Source organism: Gouania willdenowi, chromosome 20, assembly GCF_900634775.1.
Source record: "Gouania willdenowi chromosome 20, fGouWil2.1, whole genome shotgun sequence".
NCBI lineage: Eukaryota > Metazoa > Chordata > Actinopteri > Blenniiformes > Gobiesocidae > Gouania > Gouania willdenowi.
The window spans coordinates 28,486,040-28,513,696 of NC_041063.1; the positions used below are offsets into that span (position 1 = coordinate 28,486,040).

At 41.7% G+C, this 27,657-nt stretch overlaps 2 protein-coding genes across 9 annotated transcripts in view; both read right to left on the bottom strand.

Moving 5' to 3' along the window:
* Positions 1-1,617: 1,617 nt before the first annotated feature.
* Positions 1,618-12,732, bottom strand: galnt11 (UDP-N-acetyl-alpha-D-galactosamine:polypeptide N-acetylgalactosaminyltransferase 11 (GalNAc-T11)). 5 transcript variants are annotated; one of them, XM_028434213.1, is made up of 13 exons: positions 12,615-12,732; positions 12,313-12,407; positions 8,968-9,163; positions 8,747-8,870; positions 6,750-6,916; positions 6,489-6,614; positions 5,994-6,234; positions 5,803-5,920; positions 5,586-5,738; positions 5,300-5,503; positions 5,122-5,226; positions 2,053-2,190; positions 1,618-1,972 (listed from the first exon to the last, which is right to left on the bottom strand). In XM_028434213.1, exons 3-13 carry the CDS (start codon positions 9,134-9,136, stop codon positions 1,841-1,843), a joined length of 1,677 nt encoding a protein of 558 aa, XP_028290014.1. In that variant the 5' UTR covers positions 9,137-9,163; positions 12,313-12,407; positions 12,615-12,732; the 3' UTR covers positions 1,618-1,840. The 5 variants fall into 5 exon arrangements, with proteins under 5 accessions (XP_028290014.1, XP_028290017.1, XP_028290015.1 ...); XM_028434216.1 differs by having other exon boundaries at positions 12,313-12,410; positions 12,615-12,712; XM_028434214.1 differs by having other exon boundaries at positions 12,506-12,702.
* A 5,750-nt stretch (positions 12,733-18,482) lies between these two features.
* Positions 18,483-27,657, bottom strand: part of LOC114454075 (histone-lysine N-methyltransferase 2C-like) — a 62,917-nt gene continuing 53,742 nt past the window's right edge. For 3 of the 4 annotated variants that reach the window (XM_028434212.1, XM_028434211.1, XM_028434209.1), the window contains 15 exons: positions 26,643-26,722; positions 26,496-26,570; positions 26,225-26,410; positions 26,013-26,152; positions 25,740-25,935; positions 25,450-25,659; positions 24,968-25,299; positions 24,799-24,911; positions 24,578-24,714; positions 20,106-20,233; positions 19,827-20,028; positions 19,581-19,697; positions 19,297-19,370; positions 19,108-19,216; positions 18,483-18,966 (listed from right to left, as the gene is read on the bottom strand). In XM_028434212.1, coding sequence (XP_028290013.1) covers positions 18,874-18,966; positions 19,108-19,216; positions 19,297-19,370; positions 19,581-19,697; positions 19,827-20,028; positions 20,106-20,233; positions 24,578-24,714; positions 24,799-24,911; positions 24,968-25,299; positions 25,450-25,659; positions 25,740-25,935; positions 26,013-26,152; positions 26,225-26,410; positions 26,496-26,570; positions 26,643-26,722 — 2,192 coding nt within the window. In that variant the 3' untranslated portion in view covers positions 18,483-18,873. The remainder of the gene's footprint in view (positions 18,967-19,107; positions 19,217-19,296; positions 19,371-19,580; positions 19,698-19,826; positions 20,029-20,105; positions 20,234-24,577; positions 24,715-24,798; positions 24,912-24,967; positions 25,300-25,449; positions 25,660-25,739; positions 25,936-26,012; positions 26,153-26,224; positions 26,411-26,495; positions 26,571-26,642; positions 26,723-27,657) is intronic. The other variant, XM_028434210.1, reaches the window with a different exon arrangement.

Consider the following 27,657-nt stretch of genomic DNA (forward strand, 5'->3'; position numbering starts at 1 on the left):
GCCCACAGAGAGAGGGACACTGTGACTGACACACAAACAACTATTGACAGACATCAGCAGGCTCCGCCCTCTAGTGGTAACATGTGATCTGTCTGCAACAGACGAATGGCACGGCGGTGGTGCGGTCAGTGTGTGTAAGCTCCTCCCACTGGGGTCTCCACTGTGCTGCTACTGACAGGACAGACCGTCTGTGGACCTGTATACAGTGGAACATCTACACCAGACTTTATGGTTAAGCATCACACACACACACACACACACACACACACACACACACACACACACACACACACACACACACACACACACACACACACACACACACACACACACACACACACACACACACACACACACACACACACACACAGTGTGTAACAGCTGTGTGTGTGTGAGATGCTTTAAGTGATTAGTTGGACTCTTTAGTGCCACATCATCACTTTCTCAGAGACACATCTGATTGTAGGTGGCGCTGTTCTTAGCTTCAAACACACGGTGTGTAGTCACTCACCGCTCACAACTCGTCCGGCCTTCAGTCGTCCAGCCATCGCCATGACGACAGTCCACAGCATCAACAGCATGTCCCTCTGTTTGTTTGAGCCTCACTCAGTGGATTTCAAAATAAAAGCAGATGCTCTCAGGAGCTGCTCTTCATCTTTCTGCTGCTCTTTCTTCTTCTTCACTGAGAGGAGGAGCTTCCTCTCAACACACACACAGGCTCTGAGAGCTGATTGGCTGCAGCAGAGCAACGATCAATTGACAAGAATCTTTGATATCAGCAACTACAGCAACATCTCCTTCTGTGTGTGTATGTGTGTGTGTAACTGAATGTGTGTGTAACTGCCACACCTCACAGTAATCAGATTAGTTCAGACGTTTCAAATAACATCACCCTGATTTCCTACAGTCCCTGAACGCAGCACCAACCTCAGACCAGCTTCACACCCTGAAGAGTGTGTGTGTGTGTGTGTGTGTGTGTTCCAGGATGTCTCTATGATCTGATCTACAGACACTTAAAGGCTGAAACCTGATCTCTAATCCAGTTTGGAGCAGCAGGTATCTGAGGACCTGATGGAGGACAGGCAGCTGCTTCTGACCCGATTAAGACGAGGACAAAGACACCACTGGACAACATGACACACTGAAGCCACGCCTCATTTACCTCACAGTGAGAGTCCAGGAAGACCAGCACCTCCCCTACGCACGCGCACGCACGCACACACACACACACACACACAGAGCACTTAAGTGTGATTACCTCTTGCACACACACACACACTCACTGAAAGTCTATCCTTCTGAGGACTTTCCTCCTGCTGTGACTGACCATCATAAACACACAGAGGTAACTGGTCTCATGGGGACGGTTCATCTAAGGAAGCAAAGGTCAGAGGTTGCGGAGGGCGGGGCTTTATATTAAAGCAAGGCTCTTACCTTGAAATTCAGTATTTTATTATGAAAATGTGACCTTTTTAAACATATTTACTAGTGATGTCTCACACACACACACACACACACACACACACACACACACACACACACACACACACACACACACACACGCACACGCACACGCACACACACACACACAGTAACACACAGGTCAATAAGCTTTCAGGGATTCAAACTAAGATTCATTATGAAGTCAATGAGAGACAATCAACCAATCAGCAGAGAGCTGCTCAGACTGTGTAATGTCCCATTACCAGTGTGTGTGTGTGTGTCACAATAACACACACACAGTTTTCTGTTGTATTGAAATGAGACGATAAAAGGACAGACACGTACTCCATCTGTCACTGAGACGGTAAAAATATAAAAAAGTCTAAAATTATCCTCCTCAGGCCTCTAGCTGCCACTGCTGCACTGGGGAGGTGTCACAGATCGCCATGGTAACGTAACCCTTGGGTCCAATGGGCTGAGACGCAGTGAGACACTGACCGACAGACACCTGGTACAAGCGGTTTGACGTCTGAGACACACACACACACACAGAGAGGGTTAACACGGGGTCCCCCTGTCACCCCCCCCACCCCCCATGGTGCCACTCACCCCCAGGCTCCACTGCTGCGACCCCCCCGACCCGTGACACTTCATGAGTCGCGGTGGGTCAAAGGTTCGAACCTCAGAGACGTCCAGACAGAGCAGAGCAGCCAGTATCAGCTGACCCTCCTCATCATAGGACCACACCTGGACACAAGGGGAGGGAGGTGACTGAGGGCGTGGCCTACAGTATAATGTAGGGTGACAGGCAACGTGGCAGGGGTGGGCAACTCCAGTCCTCGAGGGCCTGAGACTTTTAGATGTGTCCCAGCTCCAACACACCTGGTTGAAACCAATGTGATGTCATCGAGCTCTGCAGATAACGAGCCGTTTATTTGATCCAGGTATGTGGGAGGAGGGACACATCTCAGGAATCCGGCCCTCAAGGGCTGGAGTTGCCCACCTCTAATCTAGGGTGACAGGGGGTGTGGCCTACAGTATACTAGGCTCGTTAGTAGGGATGAGTGATATTGACAAAAAAATGTATCCCAATAATTTCTAGTATTTATCACGATAAATAAAAAATAAATAATACTGTTTACTTAGTGTAAACAGTTTCTTTATAAACACAAATAAATGTGAATATATCTACACTAGACACATTGTTAAAGTTTACAATAACTGCTGACTCACAGAGTTCATGTGCTGATATTGATATTTCATGAAATATATTAGTGCATATGGATCACTATTAGTGTTATTGTATGTAATTCATTTATTTCCTCACTTAAAATAAAATAATAATATAAAAAGCACAAATAACTTTAATAGTGTTTTTACTGCTGATGAAATATAATTAAAAAATATTGTGTTCACAAATTGGGATGAATGAATAGTGACATTAATATTTATGTTAATACTTATTTCACACAACGTGTGACATGTTTAGCTTTTATTCTTCCATACAAGTGTTAAATCTGACCATAAACAAATCTATGGTTCTCTGTGGTTTTATGACAGTTAGACGTGTTCTTTTTACTTATATGGAGTGGTTAGCGTTAGCTCTTAGCCCAGTCTCAGTGTTAGCTTAGCATAGTTAGCTTTAGTTGAGTTTCCAGTTCATAATGGTTGTTACAGGTTCATCTCTGTCCCTGTGTTTGTAGAACTCTGTGGATCTGATGGAGGAACTAGGATTGGTTCACTTTGTTGATGTTTATCTGGTTTTAACCCAGTAGTGGTTCATGATGTATCACAGCATAGTAGCTTCTGGTAGTCATGACGACCACCTCACACACACACACAGATGGTGCTGTGTGCGGTGGCGGTGCATGTCAGAACTTCCGTAAACAACACTCCGCTCCAGAGAATAAGTTGTTGCCACCAACCTTGGGCAGTTTTGGTTCGTGGAACATGGTTTCTTTTTGGGGCGTTCTTGGCTAAATTGAGGGACAAATGGCTCTCGCTAATTTCCAACATGGGAATTTATCGTTTATATCGAGGGATGACAAATTCTTACTGGTGAGTATGTTTTTGACGATAAATCATAAACGATAAAATATCGCACATTACTACTCGTTAGAGATGCGGCTGTGGCTCGCCTGGAGGATCAGCAAGGGTAGACGGGTGCAATGGGGGCGGGGCTACAAATCTGCTGCCAAGTCAGACAACTCTGTCTCCACCACGATGGCTAAAGTGGCATTTGCTGATGTCCTCAAGGAAGAGATAGAAATGGAAGATATATTAGACCACCATCTCTACACTATTAATTAGTATTTACATATCTGTCTATGCTGATACAGTAAGTCACTGATGTTTGGAATGATGTAGAATATAAACTACGGAGTGAGGTTTTCTTATTAATCCAACATTACATCCTCAAATACACGTGAAAACTTGTCAGAGATCAACAAATGTTAAACATTACATTATGGCATGAATGGAGAAGGTGTGGTTTATTACTATAATAATGATAATAATCATAGTCGTATGTGATAGATAGATGTATAGATAAATAGACAAATGTATAGATGGATGGCAGTGACGTGTCATGACCACTAGGGTAGGGTAGGAAAGGCGTTCCAAATGGAGACCACCAATGTCAACACCAAAGACAATTTTACATGTTTCTACTGGAAAGTGTTAATTCACTACAACAAAATCATCTCAATGCACTTATCAAAATATAAAATTCATAAGAAAGAAAAAACCCAACAAGATCCACATGAACAAGTATTTATCATCTTAACAAAATCACCATCATAAACACCATTAAAGAAATATAAACATTATTTACTATAGCCTCCATACTCTACCAACAACATATATCTCATGACACGACAGCACATCTGTTGTTTGTGTTGGAAACACAGAAACATGGAGAAAATAACAACAACAACAACTCAGAACATCCTCAGTGAGGAGCATCCACAAAGTCAATCCTTCCTTTTGTTCCATTCACTGTAGAAAGAACCAACAATGTTCTGACCTTATCTTTGCTGAAGCTCTGGTAGCTCAGGTGTTGGTCTCCATCTTTTAAAAGATCTTGTTTTTCCTCAAAACAAAGTTTCTTTATCATCTCTAGCGCTGTCATCCTGACTGTAGTGTTATCCCGCCCACTAGCTAGAGAACGTAGCAGCAGCAGTCACATGGCATCGATACACTAATGCACTGTGAACTTACGTATAGCATTTAGCATAGCACAGTTACGTCTAAAGGCAGTGTTTTCTGTCATAGTTCTAAACTCAGGAGATTGTTACTGTTCATGATGTGAACACAGAGATGTGCCAGAGTAAAATTGGGCGTTTCATATCTTTTAGTCACTGAACTCTGATCCAATCATCTGTCAGTTCTCTGCTGACAGGTGGGCGTTTTCCCATCATGCACGGGGCCCCGTAGCCCCTGCAGCGGCTGATTCAGATGGCTAGTCTCATTGGGGTCTCACCAGCTTTCTGTGCCCTTCGTGCCCGTGACATCAGAGCAAGTCTGGAGCAAGTCGGACAGAAATCTACCCAGCATGTGTCGTGCGTCTGTAAAGACTGCGTCCGTGTGGCTCGTCTAGAACAAGCCTAATGTCAGGTGACGGTGGGCGTGGCCTGTTGTATAATGTAGGGTGCCAGTGGGTGTGGCATGCGCACTCACCTGCTCAGGGTCGAGGGGGTCACATGACCTGAGGACCACAGCTCCACCCTTCTGACTGGCCCGGCCCTGAGACACCAGGCATCGTCCTGTTGCTAGGTTACGGAGCTGTAGGACAGTGCGGAGACAGTGAGGGTCGGAGCTGAAGGCGAAGTGCTAAAAGCGTGCTGTGTTCAGGTACCCGTCCTCGCTGCAGGACTTTGGGCCTCTTCAGGCTCTTGTTGAACAGCGGCTGCTTGTTGCTAAGCGACAGGATCTCAGGGTAGATGTTGTCCAGGTACCAACGAAACGACTGACACTGGAGACGCTTCCTCAGGGAGACACGCTCACTTACATCACCGTAGCTCCGCCCACGCAGCTCAGGACGCAGCGACAGGTACTGCTCCTGATTGGACGAGAGGGACAGACACACCACGTGTGTGTTTACTGTGTGTGTGTGTGCACAGGTCATGTATCTGATTGTGTACCTTGTACTCATCCATCCAAACGTGGGCCAGACGCAATGAATTATGGGACATGGAGTCCTGTCCTCCAGGAGAACCGTACGGACGCCTCTTCCTGAAAATATGACCCACCCTCGAACACGGAGCGATTAACAACCGGCCCCCACACATCCAGATCTGACACAAACACACAAGTTAGAGATATAGACACACAAAAACAGAAAGACAGGTACAGACGTACCCTGAAGGAAATCTCCAGGTTCTCCCCCCCCCACACGTCCATCCCTGGGTCATAGCGTCCGAGCTCCTCAAAATACTTTCTGTCCATCGCAAACAGACCCCCAGCCATAGTAGGAGACCTACAGACACACAGGGACACACAGAGGGTCGGTCAGTGAGTCTGAAAGGACCTGTTGTGTAGTAGTTGTGTACCTGAAGGGCTCAGTGGGCCCAGTCCTGGTGGGAGGGGGCAGGGGGTCCCATTTGAAGTGCAGCCCCCAGTTGAATCCCCCCCTGACAAGGGGGGAGGGGGAATAGAGCAGCGTGTCAGCTGAGATGATGTCTATGATTGGACAGACCACAGAGCGACGCTGCTCTACGATTGGCTGAAGCAGCGGCTGAAGCCACGCCTCATTTACCTCACAGTGAGAGTCCAGGAAGACCAGCACCTCCCCTACACACACACACACACACACACACACACACACACACACACACACACACACACACACACACACACACACACACACACACACACACACACACACACACACACACACACACACACACACACAGTGTGTAACAGCAGTTATTTAATGTAAATGAATTTATTTATAAAACAGATAAAATCACAATTTACATCATCAGTTTTACACTAATTAACACAAGAATGATGGATGTCCAGTAGGCGGGGCCTGTGAGATGTACCTGTGGCGTGATCAGCTCCAACCATGCGTCCTCTGATAAGCCCCTCCCTCCTCTGGTTCCTCAGCACTTTGACCTTGTCGTGAAGCTCCTCCCTCACATAGCGGTCCAGGTCCTCCTTCAGGTCCTCTGAAACACGCACACACACACACACACACACACGCACGCACACACACACACGGTCGCACGCACACACACACACACGGTCACACACACACACACACACACACCTGTCCTCACGTGTCCAATTAGAGTGCTGCTCACCCAGCTCGCTGTGGTCGTCCACCAATAGGATCTCATGTAGCAGGGTGGGGGGCGTGCGGCGCAGGACACTGTGGACGGTTCTCAGCAGAGCAGAACGCGCCTCGTTAAAGAAGCAGATGATCACGCTAACGCTAGGTAGCCTATCAGAGTACAGCTTACTGACACACCTGGAACACAGGGGGTGGGGCTTCAGGGGACAGAGCTTCACACCGTGGTCAGAGTGTGTGTGTGTGTGTGTGAGATTTGTCTCAAATATATCAGCATTATATAGTGTGTGTGTATTTATTATTAATTATCATGTGTAAAGTGTGTTTGTGGATCAGTCAGTGTGTGGATTTATTTTTTGGACAAACGTAGCAACAGTTTTTCTCAGATTCTCTCACACACGTTATGAAGCCCCTCCCCCTCCACTAGGGGGCAGTACTGAAGTTTCTGATGTAGATTAATTACATTTACTACAATAATATCTAATAATGTCACTGGTCATAGTACTGGTTCGACAATTTTTTTTTTCTTCTTAAATTGTAATTTATTAGTAATGAAATTAAATAATTTCACTTTAATGTACTGTAGGCTAAGGAAACTATTTAACACTTGGTATATATATTTTTTTCATGATTAAAATGGATTTTTATGAGTTAAAAATAGTAAAAGACTATTTCCTTAAATTAAACATTCTGGTTTCAATAATAAATTAACAATGAAACAGTTTAAAAGTCTCAAATCATTCATTTTTCACCATCATCTCCATTTGTTCTAAAAACTCCTAAAACATAGTATTTGAGCTTTATTTTCCCAAACTCACCTGTTTCCTGGAGTTTTAGCCTCTGAAAAGTCACTGTCTGACTAACAGCTGATCTATATTCACTCTGATGCAGATCAGTGATCACTAAAGTGATTTTCTCTTGTTATCCATAAACTACACATTACAGTAAAACACATGAGTCATCCAGCTGCTTCAAACACTGTAGTGTTAAACTGCTGAGTCACTTTCTCCTCTTCATCTCTATTAACCAAAGGAATAGTGCATTTAAAGTGATAATCATTTGTTTTGTCAAACGCTGCGTTGCATTGTGTCACAAACACGTCAGATCAAGTCAAAGGAGATACGATGTCTGATCCCAGGCCTCTACAGCGTTGCTCCCCACTGCTCCACAGGGAGGAGTTAAATTCAGAGAACACAATAAAGTATAATATATATTCATTTTCACTAGAACAGCAAGTTACACAGAAGTACCTGAACACGTATCACTGCACCAATAAAACCACAGAGTGGAGTACACCTCCACATGAACAAATAGTGCACACACTAGTGTACGTTCACTGTGGAGGCGTGGCACTGGCAGCAAACACTTCTTGGAGGGGGCGGTTCAGACTTAGTGACATCACAAAATTTTGAACCGGAGGAACCGCTTGTTTTTCAGAAGAGGGTGGAGCATCAGCTCAGAGAGCAGGATTAGTGAAGATTGCTCAGAGATACAGAAAGGAACCCCAATAATAGTTTGGGGTGTTTTTGATGAGGAATTAACATTGTAACAAGGTTAAAAACTCAACAAAGTTGATTTGCATGATATACGACTTTTAATAAGGTGTCCTATTTTTATTTCCTCCCATTCGTCAATACTTGAGGTCTAGTTCATTAATGTCTGATTGTAATTTAATTACTAGACACTGTCATGTATTTGTTCAAAGTGGTTCACTCTATATTATATTAAATACAGTATCACATAAATCAACAGAAGTGTCATCAATTATTTTATACTAATAATAACCCATTAAAATGATGAAAAAGTATTGTTTTTGTTCATCCAGGTGTTGTAATACGATCATCAGACCAATATCAGTAAATGTAATTAATCTATATCAGAGACTTCAGTACTGCCCCCTAGTGGAGGGGGAGGGGCTTCACACACGTAGATCAGAACCTGTGTGTGTGTGTGTGTGTGTGTGTGTGTGTGTGCGTGTGTGTGTGTGTGTGTGTGTGTGTGTGTTCTCACTGTGGGTCCCGTGTGTCTGGTAGCGTGCGGTGCGTCCCCAGGCGGGTGGAGATAAGCACGTTGAAGGCGTGACGTTGATATCCAGCATCCCTCAGCTGCTGGTCAGCCTCATTAAAGATCATCCCTGTTTATTAGTTACTTCATTAATTACTTCATTATTTCATTCATTAATTTCTTCATTCATTAATTTGTTCGTCAACAACGAGCTTCAGCACACTCACCCATCTCTGCTCCATGATTGGCTGGCGGCAGGTCAAGGTGCTGGGCGTGGCCTGCTGTGATTGGCTGAGGCTGGGGGTTCAGGGACCAATAGAGCAGCAGGAGGACGAACCATGTGACCGAGGTCAGCAGAACGCCGTAACAGAAGAACCTCAGCGTCACGCTGGCCATGATTGGTCCACGGCTGCTTACATCACACTAAGGAGGCGGGACAGGAAGTGACATCACAGAGTTGTTTGTAAATTATTATTTATTCTTTGATTTAACAGGATAAAGGTTTGTCCTTTAGACACAGCACGAGCCAATGACGAGAGGGCTAAGATCTCAGAGCTGCTCTGATTGGTTGGAAACATTCAAAACTTTTCTTTCTGCTGAAAATTTAAATATTTGATATAAATTCGTGTTGTTGATTTATTTTTGTCCAAGTCTTCATATTTTACTCAAAGCATTTTATTTTGTAGTAGAAATGTAAGAGCTGTTGCCATTGGCTGAGACGGAGGTTGATGATGTTTTGGAGGCTAATCAGCCATGTTGGCCCCACCCCCTCCCATATAAACTAGCATGTGTCTACTGTTAGAGTGAGTGGGTGTGTGAGCCCCGCCCATAACCAAAGCCAAACGTCTTTGAGGCCTGAGCACGGAGACTGTAAACCCCGCCCCCCAATGTGTGCACAGCCACACCCACATGTTCTGATTGGTTCTAAAGCCTGAACTCGTCTGTGGGTGTGTCTGACTCCTCCTCCAGTGATGTTGATAGGTTTTAAATGTAGTGAGTAACTATGACCCACAGGTGATGATGTAAGAGGGTTTCTGGTAAAATAAAAAATGTATTTCTTGTATTTTTCTATTTCTTAAATTCTAGTGTTAAACTCTCTTAATGGTGGTATGATATGTCTATAATTAGCAGATATATTCATGTATGTTCAAAATGTAACTGAAAACAAACAAATACAATTCTAATGAAAACAAAATTTTGTACAAAAATAAAGTGCTAATTTTAACACAAACAAAACATTCTCATCATCATGACAGAGTCAAAAAATAAACTGTCACCAAAAAAGGACAAAATCTTCTTTTCTGAACATCAACTAAATCAAATGAAGTCAATCACTATAAAACTTTTAGCACTAAAATGTAACTTAACTAACACAGTGTAAAGTCTGATGATAAAAATAAAATGTTTGTGGTGTTTAATAAACAGCTAGTTAACTGGTTAGTTGTTGTTGTAGAGGCTAAACTAGTACAGTATGTAGTGATTAATGTGTAAATGGATCCACTGACTGCTATGTTTATTTACTATTTACTGTGATTTTAAACATAACTTGTTGTTTATAATGTATTGTACATAACATCACTGCTTACTACTAACAAGTTTGTATCTTTGGATCTGTTTTATTTTTTTACAATTTCCGTTTTATGTTTTCCACTTTATTTTTTTAAATTACGTTTTTTTTTTAGAAATATTTATCATTTTTTAAAGAAAATGTTAGTTTATAACTCCTGTGAGGAAACAAAATAAATACCAATACATAAAAAACTCACAATTAAACAAGAATGTCATTATTTATGTCATATAAAGTATGAGAACAGCATTAATGTCACATGATTTCCTCTCAGGGATCAATGATTTACTGAATCTGATCAGGTTTAATGATGACGTTTTGATCAACATAGTTTAAATTAAGCTAATTTAAATTATCTTATCTTCTGTAGATCTGATGAGATGATGTTAGAATGTAACATTCTAATAACGTCGTTCCAACGGACTTTTATTTTGTAAACCAGAAGTTCCCACTGAAACGTTTGTACTTGAGGTAGCTAGCTGACTGTGTAGCTATAGACATGGACAAATGCTGATCACGAAACATTTTGAAATTAAATCCGTGGTAACTTGTTAGTTGTTGTAGCGGCTAAACTAGCATGTACACAATGGGATCATGTCTGCGCTAAGTTAATGCGTAAAGGGGTCCGCTGACGGCTAGGTTTGTTTTGCTAGTTACTGTGATTTTAAACATAGGTTGTTGTTCACAATGTGTTGTTTTTCATGGGAAAATTCAGGTGTGTCCCTGGGACCCATGGATAGTGGAATTACTGCGTCCTTTGTGATTTTTATGCGTCAGGGACGCAGGACGCGTAACTAGCAACATCACTGCCCCTCCTCCCCTCTGACTCCTCCTCCCCTCTGACTCCTCCTCCCCTCTGACTCCTCCTCCCCTCTGACTCCAAACGAGACAACAAGATCAAAGCAGGGGTCTCATTTATCAACGCTGCGTACGTACTAAATAAAGCGTACGTCACATATGAGCAAAGTTATGGATTTATTATAAAAAACCTGGTGAGATGTTTCCACCTCCACAGCAGCTCTGACCCTGCCGTATGCACACAGTCATTAGAAACGGGAAACTCCGCCCCCAACAGAAGGATGAAATTAAAGACAGCTCTGTGACATGAATAGAGTTTGTGTGAAATAATCAAACACATTGAACATTTCACAATACATATCATGAAGGATATATTTGCAAAAACAAAGAGGAAGTAATTATACTGACACCCCAGGGAGTAGTGACGTACGCATGCCTACAAATACAGTTTTATATTAATAATAATAATAATAATAATAATAATAATAATCACATCATCATTGAGCAAAACTGCTGATCAACGAGCTGCAACACCTGTTATAAAAAGGAACTCTAACGTGTAAAGACACACAGTGGCTTATCAGGCACTGCTGGAGGATGAAGTGTACATGATACACCAGAGGGAGATGATCTATAGAGACCTCGTGATGGAGCAGGGGTCAAAGGTCACAGGAGTCACATGGTCTACAGGTATTAGCTGAGTTTAACTAACCTACATGTGTCAGGTCTAGTTTCTGAGGGCTGATCACAGCTCTGTAACCCTCCTCCACCCTAATGAGCAGCTGTTTAGTTTGTTCTAGAGTTCAGAAACTCTTTCTATAGATTTATTTACAAAATACAGTAAGTCTGTGACATGTCAATAGGTGACATGTAGGCGTTAGCAGCACCTTTGGATGCAGAGCTCAGAACAAGAGGAAAGAGTTTATGAGATGTTCCTACCAGCTCACATCAGACCACAGCATGTGATTATATAGATCTACATCATCTGTTTTCTCAGCTTTTTGCTCTGGAACTGAAGATTTGTGTAAAACTTGCTCTATTTAACGACTGATTACAGGAAAACCAAACAAGCCAGAAAGTTTTTTTTTTCTGATGAAAGTAGAAACTTTAATATTTAAGAATGTGTCAGATTTCAGATTGTATAAATATTCTGTGGGTCAAAATGCTCTGGCACTGAATGAGTTCATGATTAGTTCACAGGACTCACCTGAGAGCAGGTGTCACGTGACACCTGAGGTGTCCGCTGACGGTCACATGACAGTCACGTGATGAGCTGGCAGTCTTCACAGAGGTCCTCAGAGCCTGCTAACAGTAAACATGAGTTACAGGTGCAAACTGATGCTAAGCTAAGCTAGCCTACAGCTGACCGAGCACCTGAACGCAACACTGCCTATACAAACCTTGAATGTAAACGGTCCGATGATAGCAGTAGCCTAGCAACTGTTAGCTGCTCTAATAAACGTCATGGTGCAAACATTCCGACTGTAGTTTAGACAGTGAACGCCTCACCTGCGGCTCCCTGGTTTGATTAAAACAACTGCTCCCTCCGAATGACGGTCCATGAACGCACCACAACGTCAGAACACAGCCCACGATTCAGGGGAACGTCACTTCTGCTAATTAGCTTTCACAATAAGATGCACAATTTCAAAGTAAAAGTAAACAGTATGGGTTCGGTCACCAATCGGAGCAGAAAACACTTTATATTATTTAAAGTTCAGTTACAAAGGGAAAACTTTTATAATAAATATTAAATCATGTTATAACTTATAACAAATTTTATAGAATATTAGAAATTCAAAATGTTGACAAACTTTGAAATGATTATTAGGTCCAACTTATAATGTTGTGTTTAATAATTTGATGTTTAAATAAGTTTGTTTACGGTTTCCGTTTCTGGGTTGAGCATGGTTGCAGTTTAGCAGCACAGCTCCCCGATACGAGTCAAGAAAACGCCCCGTAAGTCTTCAGCCTGAGGTTAAATCAGATGTTTTACTTCAGTATCAGGAGCTAGGAACATGTGAAAAGGGACACACAGAAGGTTGACAACGAAAGCTGGGCTGGGAGCGGTAAATGACAACGACGAGCATGCTAAGCTAACAACTATCCTAATGGAGAGTGAGTTGGAGGTGTCTGAGCAAAGGCGATATCACCCGAATCAAACAAAATACACCAGAAAATGTCAGACTTGGATGCAGTCCTGCAGGAGATATGAGAGTTTAGACGTGAGGCGGTGGACAGTCTTCACGGCATCCGAGGACCTCAGAACAGCTAATGGTAGAATCGATGAGTGACATATGAGCTCATTAAGCATTAAAAACTGGAAGAGAAGCAAGTTGATCAAGAGGGGAGGGCAGGAGAGATAACATCAGACTGCACAGGGTCAAAGAAGGGGCTGAAGATGGAGCAGAGCCAGTGGGTGCTTTTATCTAAGCCTGGACTTGTCCCCCTCATATGTGCTCAGTGTGGAGAGAGCCCACAGAGCGCTTGGCCCCGCCCACCCATCAATGCACCCCCAGAAGTGTAAAGAGGACATTATAAAGAAAGCTTGGGAGAAAAAATGCTTTTTCTATGATGAACAGTAGGTTTATGGTTTATGTGGACCATGATTATGCACCAGAGGTGGTGAAAAAAAGAAAGAATACGCTGAAGCAAAGAGAGTTTTGATGGAGAAGAAAATAAGATTTCAAACACCGTTTCCAGCAAAGTTTTGGGTTTACTAGAAGGAAGAGATGCATCTGTACAACTCAGCAGCAGAGGCTACCAGAGACATGGTGGACACAGGATGTGTGGTGAACATCATCAAGCCAGCGGAGGACCCAATGGAAAAAATCCTGAGTCGGATGTGGTGAAAAAAGAAGGGAGAGGGCAGTCAGGTCCAGACCCAAGCCTCCTGACGGAGATACAAGGAGAGACTACAGGCCTTTAGAAGATCAGTGGAGGAGGACCAAGGAGAGCCTACGCTCACAGGTGTGAATGTAACAGGTTCTAGTGTTCTTATGCACATAATGTGAAAGGCAACTCTTAGCGTTATTGTTCCAGCGTATAGTAAGTGTGGATTATTTTCAGGTTTCCCATTAAAGGTCCATGTCATGATATTTTTCACCGTCATCTCAATTTGTTCTAAGAACCACAAAAACATAATATTTCAGGTTTAAATTCCTGTTTTCCAGAGTTTTATCCTCTAAAAAGTCACTTTCTCATCAACTCTACACAAACAGGCTGATTTATCTCCTACTTATTCATATTCATGAGTGGGCGTGTCTATAAACGGGACACTGACTTACTCCTCCCCCTCATGGTGACGTAGGACCAGAAGACGGCCCACCCTCCTCCCACCCACTCCGTAGCTGAGCTCATGCTGCTTTATAAACAGACAGAGCGTGGGGGCGGGGCCTTCACTGGTACATACATAGCACTGTGTGAAGGATGCTGACATGATCACCTTTGTGGGAGTGTCTGTTTACATGTCAATCACTGCAGAGAGCTTCCTGGAGGCGTGGCTTCTCCAGTTCAGCGCTGCGTCAAATTCATCATCAAAGTGTGAACGTGTCATCAAATAGTAGCGATGTGTTTGTGTTCACCCTGTAGTTAGAAAGTAGTAAATCACCCTCTGACTATTGATTGATGGAATCAGTTTATGAAGCCATAATAACACTTTATCATGTTTAAAACACAGAAATGTTTATTTAGTGTAATATGAGCCCTGTGAAGTTTAAGTGGGGACTCATGTTTACTATAGATGGGCGGGACCAAAAAAGCCAATCAAAAGGAGGAAGGTCAAGGTGTCAGAGTAATCTTTCTACAGGAAACACAATAAACCAATAGTGAACATGAAAAATGAAAGCGATACAATGAGGAATACTCATCATCTTATAGATCAGGTCATAGAAGAGGTGTGTCTATACTGATTTCAAACAAAGTTAATTTTGAAAAAACTGAAGCTATTGAAAGGTAAAGATTGGAAATACATTTTGGTGGAGGAAAAATGTACATCTGGAGGAAAGTTACTCCATCTAAAAGAGAATACGCCTACTCCTCAGCACCGGATACCAAGGATAGATATATACAATAAAAAACTGTGATATTGGAGTTATGGATTTGTCAGATCACTGCCTAGTGCATTTGGAATGAAATATGAGTAGAGAAAGAAAACAACATTCTGGAGGATGAATTCAAACTTACTTAATGGAGATTTGTGAATATGTGGAACACAATGATAATGGGGAGGGGTCTGTACTGTGGGACGCATGCATAGCAGTTATGAGAGGGAAACTAATTGTAAGATCGGCATACAAAATAAAATTGAAACAGGCAATGCTTAAAAATTTACAAACTGATTTGGAAAAGTTGGAGAGAAAACATAAAAACACCTTAGATAATAAAATCAACGTTAAAATAAAAAGGCAGAGGTTAACGACATGTCTCAAGAAATCCAAAATAAAGTAATTTATATTAAGTAAAAGCACTGGGAATGCATCCACAAAATATCTGGCATATAGGTTGAAATGACAGCAGGAAGTGTGGCATGTTAACAAATTAAAAGATTCACAAACAAAATCCATAGTCTACAAAACAGAAGAAATGCATATAGACAGCTTTACTCTCAGGTAAATGTTAACAATGGTGCTGATGGATATATGTCAGAGTGGTATAAAACTCATAGGAAAACCTTGATCCCACTGCTGCATAAAACTTTTAACTGGATAATGAAAGTAGGAGCAATTTCTGACTCTTGGAGAGAGAAAATAATCTCAGTTATTGCAAAGGAGGGCAAGGATAAATCAATAAGTTCAAACTATAGCCAATAAGTGTGTTCAATGGAGATTATAGATTGTTTACTGCAAATTTGGCACGACATGAAAAAAGTTTGACCAGATATTATTAGTTTAGATCAAACAGGATTTATAAAGCATAGACAAACATGTTACCATTCGTCTAACTGTACACATCATGAAACACATCAAAGATAAGAACTTGGAAACAATAATAATATTCATAGATGCTGAGGGTTAGGGTTAGGGTTGATTTGGTGAGGTAGGAATTTCTATTCCGGTTGATGAAGAAGTTCAACTTTTACAACCAATGTATTGAAGCCATTCAGACCTTGTACACACGTCCAGCAGCAAGGATCAAGGTAAATGGAAGCCTGTCTGATAGGATCAAACTAGAACGGGGGGTCACCAGGGGTGTTCGGTGAGTATGTAAAAGAAAAATGGGAGAAGGAAGCAAACATAACGGTGTCAGGAGAGGAATGGGAGGAAATGAACAATTACCAGTGGAAAACTACAAACTCATCATTCTGGAGGGAGTATGGCTGGAAAAACACCATAACGTACTTTGTGACCCCTGCGCAGAGAAAATACATAGACACCAAATGCTGACGATCCTGTGGGGAAGCTAAAGCTACCATTTCCACATTTTCTGGGGGTACAGCTTGATAAATAAATAAATATTAAACAGAGATAGTGGAAATAATGGAGGTCATCGGATTTAAGATTCCAACTAGTTTTAAGATTTTATATTTGGGGATATTAAAGACTTTGAACTTTAAAAATAAACAGGATGGTAAATTACTGAGGATTATGACGTTAGCCTGTAAATAAGCAATAACCAGGAGATGGCGCTGTGATCAGGTGCTACTGTTGATATGAATGATTAATAAACAACAAATAATTCCAGCAAAGAAGTCACTAAATCATATTATTTATATAAATTATCACTGATCAACCTACATTATCAGTTTAATTTCTGTCCTGGTTAATGAAACTTTATATTTATATTTTAGACATAATGTGAAAAACACAATTTTCATTTGAAATGGCGTGAAAACATAAATTCTGGGTTGAGGTAAAAGAGGAAGATGAGAAAGTAAAGGAAAGAGAAAATGTCTGAGTTTAGATGATTTATCTTCCAGCTTCATCTCAACTACAGCTGCAACAAATTATGATGTTCATAATCCATTAATCGTCGATAAATTCATCGATTAATCGGATAAAAAACATTTTTAATTTCAGCCTCTTTAATGGTCTCATAGTGAATGTAGTGACAGGTCATCCTAAGATAGATTCATTATCTGCACGTGTTCATATATATTTGTGTTAAATACATTCTTTAAAGTCTCTTCATATTTCCTCTCCATGAGCTTTATTAAATATGAAATATACAATGTTAAACATTAAATATTACATATTAAATGTGTGGTTGAGGGCAGAATGTGACCTGGATTAAAGGTGATGATTGTAGTGAAGCTTCATCTTCATCATGTAGATGTTCTCAGTCACAGCTTCTGTGTTTACATCACGTGTTTATCATTGTTTGATGTTTTATGATCAAATGACAAATTTAGTATAGAATTATGTTGTAGCACAATTTATAAATTAACTTATTTTATTTATAGTTTTAGATTAAGGAATGTTAGGACAAAGAGAAAAACACACAAAGTACAAATACCTTAAAAAAATCAAACAAATTTAAGTAGATGTGATAAATGACTTTAACCTCAGTCTAAATGTAATGAATTCAGTCTCACAACATTACAGACCAGACTTTATCTTTAAACTATTACCACCATTGTGTACAAGTCTATATATAAAACATTTAAACTCTGCTTAAGCTGATAATAGTAAAATTAAAAAAAGTATCACACACACACATTAGCATCAGGCTAGCTACCAGAGATGCTAACGATGCGTTTCTTCCAAACAGAACAATATGATGATGACGTAGTGATTTACCTGTTGTTGAGCTGTTATTCACTTTGTTCTCCACTTCCGCTCTGATGACTCACTCCTCAGCAGTGGGAGTTTTAATATTTTTTTAATAAAAACTTTATTGATTAAACTCTGCAGGTGAAACAAACGCATCACAATCAGTAAAACATAATCAGTTTGTCTGAATAAGAAAAAAGTGTTCAGTCCGTGATCACCAGAAATTCTCGTGTTGACTAAAGCACATTTAAGACCTATCTAATCTGAATTTAAGACAATGTAAGACTTTTTAAGGCCTTTTATTTGTAAAAATAAATAAAAATATTTAAGTCTTTTTAAGGACTCGCGGTCACCCTGTTATCTGTGTGATGTAGGTTTATTTTTTCTTAGTTACACCTGGTTCTGAGCTTATGAAATATATATGAAGTGTATATTAACATAACAGCTCAACTGTAGCCAAAACGATAGTTTTCATCTAGAAATTAAAGCTACAACCTAATTTTTTTTTTGCTTTGTTTTCTTTTACTGTTTTTTTTCTAGTCTATTGATTTTGTTTTCACTTTTTTGTAAGTATTCTTTTTGAAAACAAGTATGAATATTATAAAGGACATTTTTCTGAAAACATCATAAAATACTAATGTTCACAATAAGAGTGGGCGGGGCTTAGTGAGGATGTAAAACCTTTTATTGGTTGTAAATAAGTCAAAACAAAAACATCACACTTTACATCCAGTCATTAGAAAACAAACAAGGCTTTGTGTGTGTGTGTGTGTGTGTGTGTGTGTGTGTATACGTCAGCAGGACTCACACACACGAAGGCCTCAGCCAATCAGCTCTCCTCTATAGTACACATATTTACAGGGCTGCTGCTCGGACCTCGAATGCACCACCAAGTAGAAAATATCTTTATAAATAAAATCTTATCTTACAGCCAATCAGCAGCTGCAGGGGGAGGGGCTTAGGACCAGCCTGTTAGCCGCACCTGCTCTGACTCCACCCCTTAGCATTATTATTACAGTTTGTTTATAAACATGATTAGTGTGTGTGTGTGTGTGTGTTCAGTTCATCCATTTGCGACAGTTGACGGCTCCACAGTGACACGGAATCTTGTGTTGATCGTCCTCCAGATCAAACTTATAATCATAACACAACTGTAAGAAACAACACAACAGCTCAGTGACACACATACGAATGTCTGTGTGTGTGTGTCAGCTGAGAACAACCTGTCTGTAAGTTGTACAAATGTCTCTGTGTAGTAGTTGTGTTAAAGTTGTGTGTAGTAGTTGTGTTACCTCCTCTCCTCTCTGGATCCTCCTACTGGAGCTGATGATGATCTTGTTCTCTCTCTCCACACTCACCACCTCAGTGATACAGTTGGGGCCACATGAGTGGTTGATGTACCTGTCAGTCACACACAGGGGGCGGGGCCTTCAGGGGCCAGCCAATCAGACAGACAGCAGACAGATGTGTGAGGGACTCACCTGGCAGGTCCTCCAGTGATGGTGGCATCGATCACAAAGTCGTTATCGATTCGAAACATGTACACACCTCGGTTCTACACAAGTACACACAATACACAACATTTAATACACACACACACACATGAACTGATGACCATACCCTTCTACCGAGGGGAAAAACATTTAATACACAAAAGAATATGGAATGTTTGTGTTAGTGGGCAGAGAGGATTAGGGGGAGGGGATTCAGGGAGAGACTCTGTGTATATGGAAAACACTTAGATGTGTGTGTGTGTGTGTGTTACCTGAGCCTCGTAGAGCCTCTCCTTCCGATTGGCTACTTCACTCCTGATGATGGTGCCGATGTATTCAATGACCATCGTACATTTTTCTATGTCTCTGGCAGCGTATAGACCCAGACCCTGCACACACACATGTAGAGACACACACACACACACAATGCCGTCACTTTAAACATAAGCTGTGCTTATAACCAGTCACAGGATAACTAATGAATGAATGAACTGTGTGTAGTGTGTGTGTGTGTGTACCTGGATACGTGAGCGTGCCAGGTACACGTTACTCTTCCACTCAGCCTTCATACGGCGGTACTGAGCTGACTTGGAGTGACGGCCCTGGTGGGCGGAGACTGCTGACTCACCCGGAGAGAGAGAGAGGACCCCAGGAACCAATCCCACGATAGAACCCACTGAGCCCTGACAGCGGGGGGCCACGCTGCTCAGTAGGCAGGGCCTGGGGTCAAAGGTCACACAGCTGAGTGTGTGTGTGTGTTAATATGTGTAGTGTGTGTGTAGAGTGTGAGAGTGTACCTCTTGGCCTGTCCTGCCTTGGCCTCAGATCGTGCTGACCCTGAAGGGTTAAAGGCCAGGGGCCACTCCATCAGAGGGTTCCTACCAAACCTGAAGGTGTAGCGCTCACACGCCTCCACACCAGGCAGCTACACACACACACACACACACACACACAATAAGACCATCTCTGTACAATTATTCAAACTCAAGTTTGTGTGTGTGTGTGTGTGTTAAGAATGTGCAATATTTTATCATTTATGATTTATCATCAAAAACATTCTCACCAGTAATAATTTTTCATCCCAGGATATAAACCATAAATTCCCATGTCTGAAATTATCGAGAACCATTTGTTCCTCAGTTTAACTAAGAATGTCCATAAAAACTTGTTCCACAGAACAAAACTGTCTGTTTGTTGTTAACTTATTATTCTCTGGAGCAGAACGTTGTTTACAGGAGCTCTGCAGCGAAGCCTCCACGGTGTGCACCACCACTGCTGCTCCCGCGCCTCACACACACACAGACGGCAGTGATCGTCATGGCTACCTGAAGCTGTGATACATCATGAACCACTACTGGGTTAAAACCAGATAAACATCAACAAAGTGAACCAATCCTAGTTCCTCCATCAGATCCACACTAAGCTAACACACCGACACAGACTGGGCTAAGAGCTAATGCTAACCACTCCATATAAGGAATAACAGACCAAATAAAAACAACACGTCTAACTGTCATATAACCATAGATTTGTTTATGGTCAGATTTAACACTTGTATGGAAGAATAAAAACTAAACATGTCACACGTTGTGTGAAATAAATACTAGCATAAATATTAATGTCACTATTCATTCATCCGTCCAAACTTGTGAATCACTATTTTCTAATAATATTTCAGGCGTTCACAGACAAAGCTGGTGCTATTAGACTAATGTAACTATTGATTATTACTCATAAATATACTGAATGATTACATCATCAGCTTAATTTAGTTTAATTATAACTATAGTTATACAGTGGAGGTGATACAAATCATGTTAAAGGATGTAAACAATACAACATAATGATGTAATGGTGGTGTCGCTGAATATTAATGACCTAAATAATAGGGCTGCACCATTCTGGCAAAAAACATTATTGCAATTTTTCTGACAGGTATTGCAATTTCAATTAGATTTTCAATTTTTTTTAAAAAATTTCATAAATTTGAATGCATATGCATATGTGGTTTTAAAATTCTGTTTTTTTAGAAATATTAATCATTTTTTTCAGAAAATATTAGTTTTTAACTCCTGTGAGGAAACAAAATACTAATAAATAAAAAACCCATAATTAAAGAAAAATATATGTCAAAAATAAAAAGGTAATTTAAAATAATGAGTAAGATACAATTAAAAGGAAGATATAAGTTGTAGTGACATGGAATATTCTGACTGATCATTTTGAATTATTCATGTCATATAAAGATATAACAAAACAGCATTAATGTCACCATATTTGCCCTCAGGGATCAATGGTTTACTGAATCTGATCAGGTTTATTGATTAATGCTAAGGTAGGTAATTTTATCCAGATACACTTTTTAAGTTTTTGGTTGAAATTGTCTTTATGTTCTGACAGAAACAATCTGTAATAACTTCAATGTTGTACTGGACTATGGTTCGTATCCCACAGGAAAGAAGGGAAGCAGAAAACAAATGAATAGGTACATGAAGGCAGTTATGTCAGAAATAGATATACTGGATGTATGGAGAGAACTCTGCCCACTTGACAATGATTAACCCCCCCATACTCTAGAATAGACTACCTCTTAATGAATAAAGGAGAGGTACACAGAGAGAGAGAGTGCTGGATAGAGTAACTAATGTCTGATCATAGAGTTATCTACCTAGACATGAAGCTGGACAGTAAAAGGAAGGTTACAGTGTAGAGATTAAATGAAGGTATAATAAATGATAAGAGATTAGTTAATGTACTAAAGGGGGAAATAATACAATAGAAAGAGGAAAATGATAAAGGGGAGGTAGATTCTATAAGATGATTTAAAAACAGTAATAAAAGAGAAGCTGATTTCACACAATATTCATAAGAAAAGCCAGAATAGAAACATATCAGAACTAAACAGAAGAACTAAAAGATTAAGAATAACAACATAAACTGACAAAAGACCCATAACTTAAAAAATAGATGAAATTTTATCAGAAGTAAAACGTTTAGTTAAACAGAGCTACTATCTACAGCTAAGAACATTAGGAAACAACAAGCATTAAGTAATATATAGAAAATAAGAGACAATAACCAATAAAATCATATATGAAAAAGTGTTTGAGGATTATTACAGTAAACTGTACACAACCTCCATCAACAGGACATTATTTTTATTTTAAACTACATTTACCATCAATAGGTTTAAATCAGAAGGTGATGTTGACTTCAGTGATAACAGTAGAAGAAATAGAAAAGGAAATTAATCAGATTAAATCTGTGAAATCACTGGGAGACAGACTTAGGGCTAACTTTTATTTAATACATCTATTACATAGATCATTTAACTATAGCCTCAGGACAGGTAAGACCCCCTTCATAGACTATTATATCACTTATTAAGACAAAGAATACTGCACCAACTACACACCAATATCTATATTAAAAATGGATTATAAGATCTATACCGCCATAATAACTAAGACATTAGAAAATGTAATGCTGGACTTCATTTATTAAAGACAAACACAAGAGTTTACATATCATGAAACATCTACAAAGGAAGGAGGAAAGTGTAATATTTATAAGTATAGATGTAAAAACAGCTTTTGATAGAGTGAATTTGACATTTTTATTTAGGTTTTAGAAAAATGTGGATTTAATGAGGAATCAGTGAAGTGTATCAGATCAATATATCAGGAACCTACAGCAAGGATACAAATAAATAATAACTTAATAAAATGAAGATAAGAGAAGACAAACATAAAGTAGCTTTTTGTGAACGACATCATTTTTCTGACACAACCCAACAAAAGTTTTCCAAGACAATGAAACTATTATAGACATATGGAAACTACTCAGGATATACAATCAATGTAACCAAAACTCATCTTTTATAATAAATGAGATAATGGAAACATACACTATCAGATATTTAGGAGTCAATATTATAAAAGGAATAGATAAACTGTATGAGGCAAACTACACTAAAATAAATCAGACATTAGGAAAGACTTGGAGAGATGATCAGTTACTTGTTTAGATTTCAGCTCAAAGATAAAATAATAAAAATAAAGATTTTACAGAGCTTTTATATTTTTCAATCCCTGCCAGTGTAGATTCAACAAAAACAATTTATAGAATATATATCAAGGTATATATGAGGCAGAAATAAACCCAGGATCAGGTTCTAAACCCTGTCTTTACCAGAGGATTCAGAGAAAACTGATGATTAATAATGACTGATATATATCAGCTCATGAATCTCTGTGACTCAGCAGTTATTGTAGCCTTTTTCTTGCTTCTCTCAACGAGGACAGTCGCACTCTCTGTTTCTCCCTCCCTTCCATTCTTATCTCTCTCCCAGCTGCTGCTTTGTCTGGTCTTGTGAGCCTAACAAGAGCCTCTCTCTGTAACTCATCCAAAACCGGAATAATGGACATATCTCCCCAGCCAGCCAAGGCTAAAGCCAAGGTTGTCTCAACTCTTATCACCAGGAAGTTTCTGCAGACGGCGGCTCTTACCCCCACTCCCTCCCCCTGCTCCTTCCCTACATTCCCACCTGGAACTGTTGATGCTGAACTTTTCCACACGTCATCTGGTTGTCAGTAACGCAGCTACAGGTCTTCAACTTCAAATGCCTCGTCGGCCATCTTTCCCCACCTCCCATCCACAGCTGCATGGAGGCGTGGTAGCAGCGCCCATTGGCAGCACGCCCATGTCCCCAAACGGCTGGAATCCTGCTGTTCTTCCCACCTGACCCCCTCCCCCAGCCAACCTCCCACCCAACCCTTCCTACATGCCTTGTCTCGAGTTGTTTGACTGTGTCATGCTTACATTTATGTTTGCGGAGGCGGTTTTTTTCCTGGTTTCACAGTGTTTTCTCTGTTTAGGGAAATCAGTTTCAAACTGGCAGTTTTTTTATCCCCTCACCCCTCCTCTCCTCCTGTTGTTGATCCCTTCTTCACCTAAATATGTGGGCGCCGCAAATGGCTGCTCCGGTGTGTTGATGTGTCTTCTTTCACTGCAACTACCAAGTCAAATTCCTCGTATTGTTCTAAACTGTACCTGGTCAATAAAGCTCTTCTGATTCTGATTCTTCTAATGTATTCACATTTATTTGCGTTCATAAAGAACATCTTTACACTAAGTTTGGAATTGTTTTATTTATTAGTCATTTTTATTTATTGTGATGTTTATCATTATTGTGATGAATACCTGAAATTATGGGGATATTTTTTTTCGTCTAAATCTCCCATCCCTAGTGTGTGTGTGTGTGACTCACAGACTCAATGATGCGTGTCACTGCAGACGTGCTCAGTCCAAACAGATCTTCTCCTTTCAGATAAATTGGAAACAGCTTCAGAGTCCCAGAAGAAGTTCTGATCTGAGCCACAGAGTCCAGGACCTGGTCCCACACAGCTGAGAGCACACACACGCACATTAACACACACACGCACATTAACACACGCACACGCACACAAAGAGAGACAGACAGACAGGTACCTTTGGGTGTGGCTCCCACCAAGATGACATCATCGTAACCTTTCTCTACAACCCTGACCTTGAAGAGGGGCCGACCTTGCTCCTCCTCCACAGAGCACAGGTACTTAGAGCGCCTGCAGGACACACACACACTGAGTACTGACACACACACACAGAGACGTTCTCTCACCTGTTGCTATGGCGCATGCTCCAGTAGATGCGGTAGGCGTGGTAACCCACGGGGAAGATGGCGGCGTGGTTGTGGAAGGCGTCCATCTGCTGAGGCAGCAGCCGGCCCACGGCCCTGAACAACAGGCTGCCCACCCTGAACGTGTGCTGCCGCTCCCCGCGCTGAACCAACGCCGCCATCTGGCGCGCCTCGTCACGCTGCACGAACACACGGCGAAACACAGAGAAGCAGCGCAGCTCCGAGTCGTAAGGGTCAGAGATCACAGCGGGGGAGGGGCCGTCAGGGAATATCACTGACCGGGGCTTATGGAGCGGACACAGCATGGTCTTATCCTACAGACAGACAGACAGTCAGTGTCTGTACGTTGGTACTGAGGCCTGTAGCTCTGCTTACTACAGTCTGTGGTAGTGTTGGTGTGTGTGTATGAGTGGGTACATACACACACATCGTATGTATGGGTATGTGTGTGTATGTGTCAGTACCTTGTAGAAGGTGCAGTGGGCTCTCAGAGCACAGGTGAAGTGGTAGGTGTTGGTGCAGCGTAGTCTGTTGCAGCCGCTAGTGGCTCCACTGGTGTTACAGTGCAGGCAGCGTAGAGACAGACCCCTCCTTAGGGCCAGCTCCACGTTGATCAGAGCTCCAGCCTGAGTCTCATACACCTCAGAGGACCACAGAGCGCAGTTCAGGTGCACCTGCGCGCGTGCACACACACACTCAGCATCCATCCTGGACTCACCCACAGGTCCAGGTCTAGTCCTCCCCCCTCACTCACCCAAAGGTCCAGGTCTAGGTTGAGCAGTCTAGCCGGTCCGTCTGTGGCTCCGTCTCCTTGCTGGTGGCAGAAACAGCAGCGTCTCTGGTCTCGTGGTAAAGGTTCTGGTCTCAGAGTAGAAACTAGTCTCTCCAGCAGCTTGTCCACCTCCGCCTCAGTCGGCACGGCAACCGCCTCACTGGGTGTGAAAGGCCCTCTGGGTCATCAGACAGGTATGCTCAGAGACCATTCATCCATCCACCCTCTATCATGCATCCATCCATCCATCCATACCTGCTCAGAGTAATGTTGATGTTCCAACGTTTCCAACCTAAGCTCCTCCTTCTCTTGGCATGCTGTTGTGACATCATCAGGTCTGACATCAGCTCATCCCGAGCCACCGCCCGGGGATGGGGCTTCAGCCTGACCTTCACCTGTCCACCAATCACAGCCCATCACTCATCACACAGACATTTGATGTAGTATTTGATCTCTGATAAACGCACCTTCAGACCATCATGGCAGGGCTTGGTTTCCATGGCAATGGCTGACGCTGTTGGGAAGGACAGAGGGGGGGAGGAGGGGGGCTCGATGGGGGAGGGTGGGGTGAGGGGGAGGGAGTGCACAGCGATGGACGCCATGTTGTTTGTGTACACGTGGTTGACTCTGACCGACAGGGAGCGCTCTGCAGGCTGCGTGCACACACACACACACACAAACACAAACACATCAGTTCACTGATGTTTACCTACTGATGGTCATGTGACCTATGCTCACTTTGTTAGATCCAGATCTGAGAGAGTTCGACAAGTAGAGAGAGGAACACTTTGGACTGCAGAACACCAGGGTGACCTGCGCACACACACACACATACACACACAGTGACCTCTGACTCCTCTGTGTGTTTACTCTGTGACCTCTCACCTTTTTGACCTCTCTGACCACTCGGACTTCATTACCCAGAAGCACCTTACAGTGGCTGCAGCTCTGAGTGTCATGTTTACCTGAAAACACAGAGAGAGAGAGAGTGTGTGTGTGTGTGTGTGTGTGTGTGAGAGAGGGGTGGATCCATTCTAAATTAATACACACCAGTCTAACACACATGTGTACGTGTCTATCTTTCACTAAACGTACCTAATGTCAGTAGTTATGTGTAGTGACAGGTGTGAGTGAAGCTATAGTGATCATGTGACCTTCACTATGTAGCACCATCTACGCAACATGTAAACACTATTAGACGTGTACACGACTGTGTGTGTGTGTGTGTGTTGTATCCTGTCCAATCACAGCAATGATCTGACTCAGAGCGTAACACTACAGTCACTACCACTCTATGGACGGTGTAGTGACACAGACTGTAACCAGACTAAATGGTGGTCTGTTATACACTCACATACCTGCACACGTCTGCAAGCCTAAGCACCTAAGTGTTTACATGCAGTGGCGTGCACAGGTAGACAAAAGGTGGTGCTAAAGCACCTGCCCTTTGCCCTCTGGACCAAACTAGTGCCCTTATCAAAGTTTTTTTTTTTGTGGCCCATGCTGACATGATCATCTGTAAGATCATCGTCGATTAAAAGCGTGTTATACTAATGCCCTAATTAATATTCCCCCCACCTACCTCAACGTGAATGCGCAGAGCGAACACAAACAGAGGCAGCAGACAGTGAACAGCTGCAGCCCAAAACACGCCTCCTCTCCCGCCCACCAGCCACGTAACACATAAATTAATAGAGTCGAGTGTGTTGTTTGTCTCCTTAGCCTCAGTTATCAATAAGCTATAACTTGCATTTATTTGTCTCTGTTGTGAAGTAGCCTGTCTCAACACCACACAGCTGGGCATAAATTAGCTAACTGCTCACCTGCTTAACAAGTTAGACGCTACCAAAAATCAATAATAGATATGACGTTATGATGACCACTGGTAGAGTTTGTCATT

Coding starts and splice junctions, on each gene's coding strand:
- galnt11 (XM_028434213.1), bottom strand. CDS start 9,136: ATGGCCAGCGTGACGCTGAGGTTCTTCTGTTACGGCGTTCTGCTGACC. Junction 8,871..8,967: donor CAATCATGGAGCAGAGATGG/GTGAGTGTGCTG, acceptor ACTAATAAACAG/GGATGATCTTTAATGAGGCT. Junction 5,504..5,585: donor TTTGGATGGATGAGTACAAG/GTACACAATCAG, acceptor TCGTCCAATCAG/GAGCAGTACCTGTCGCTGCG.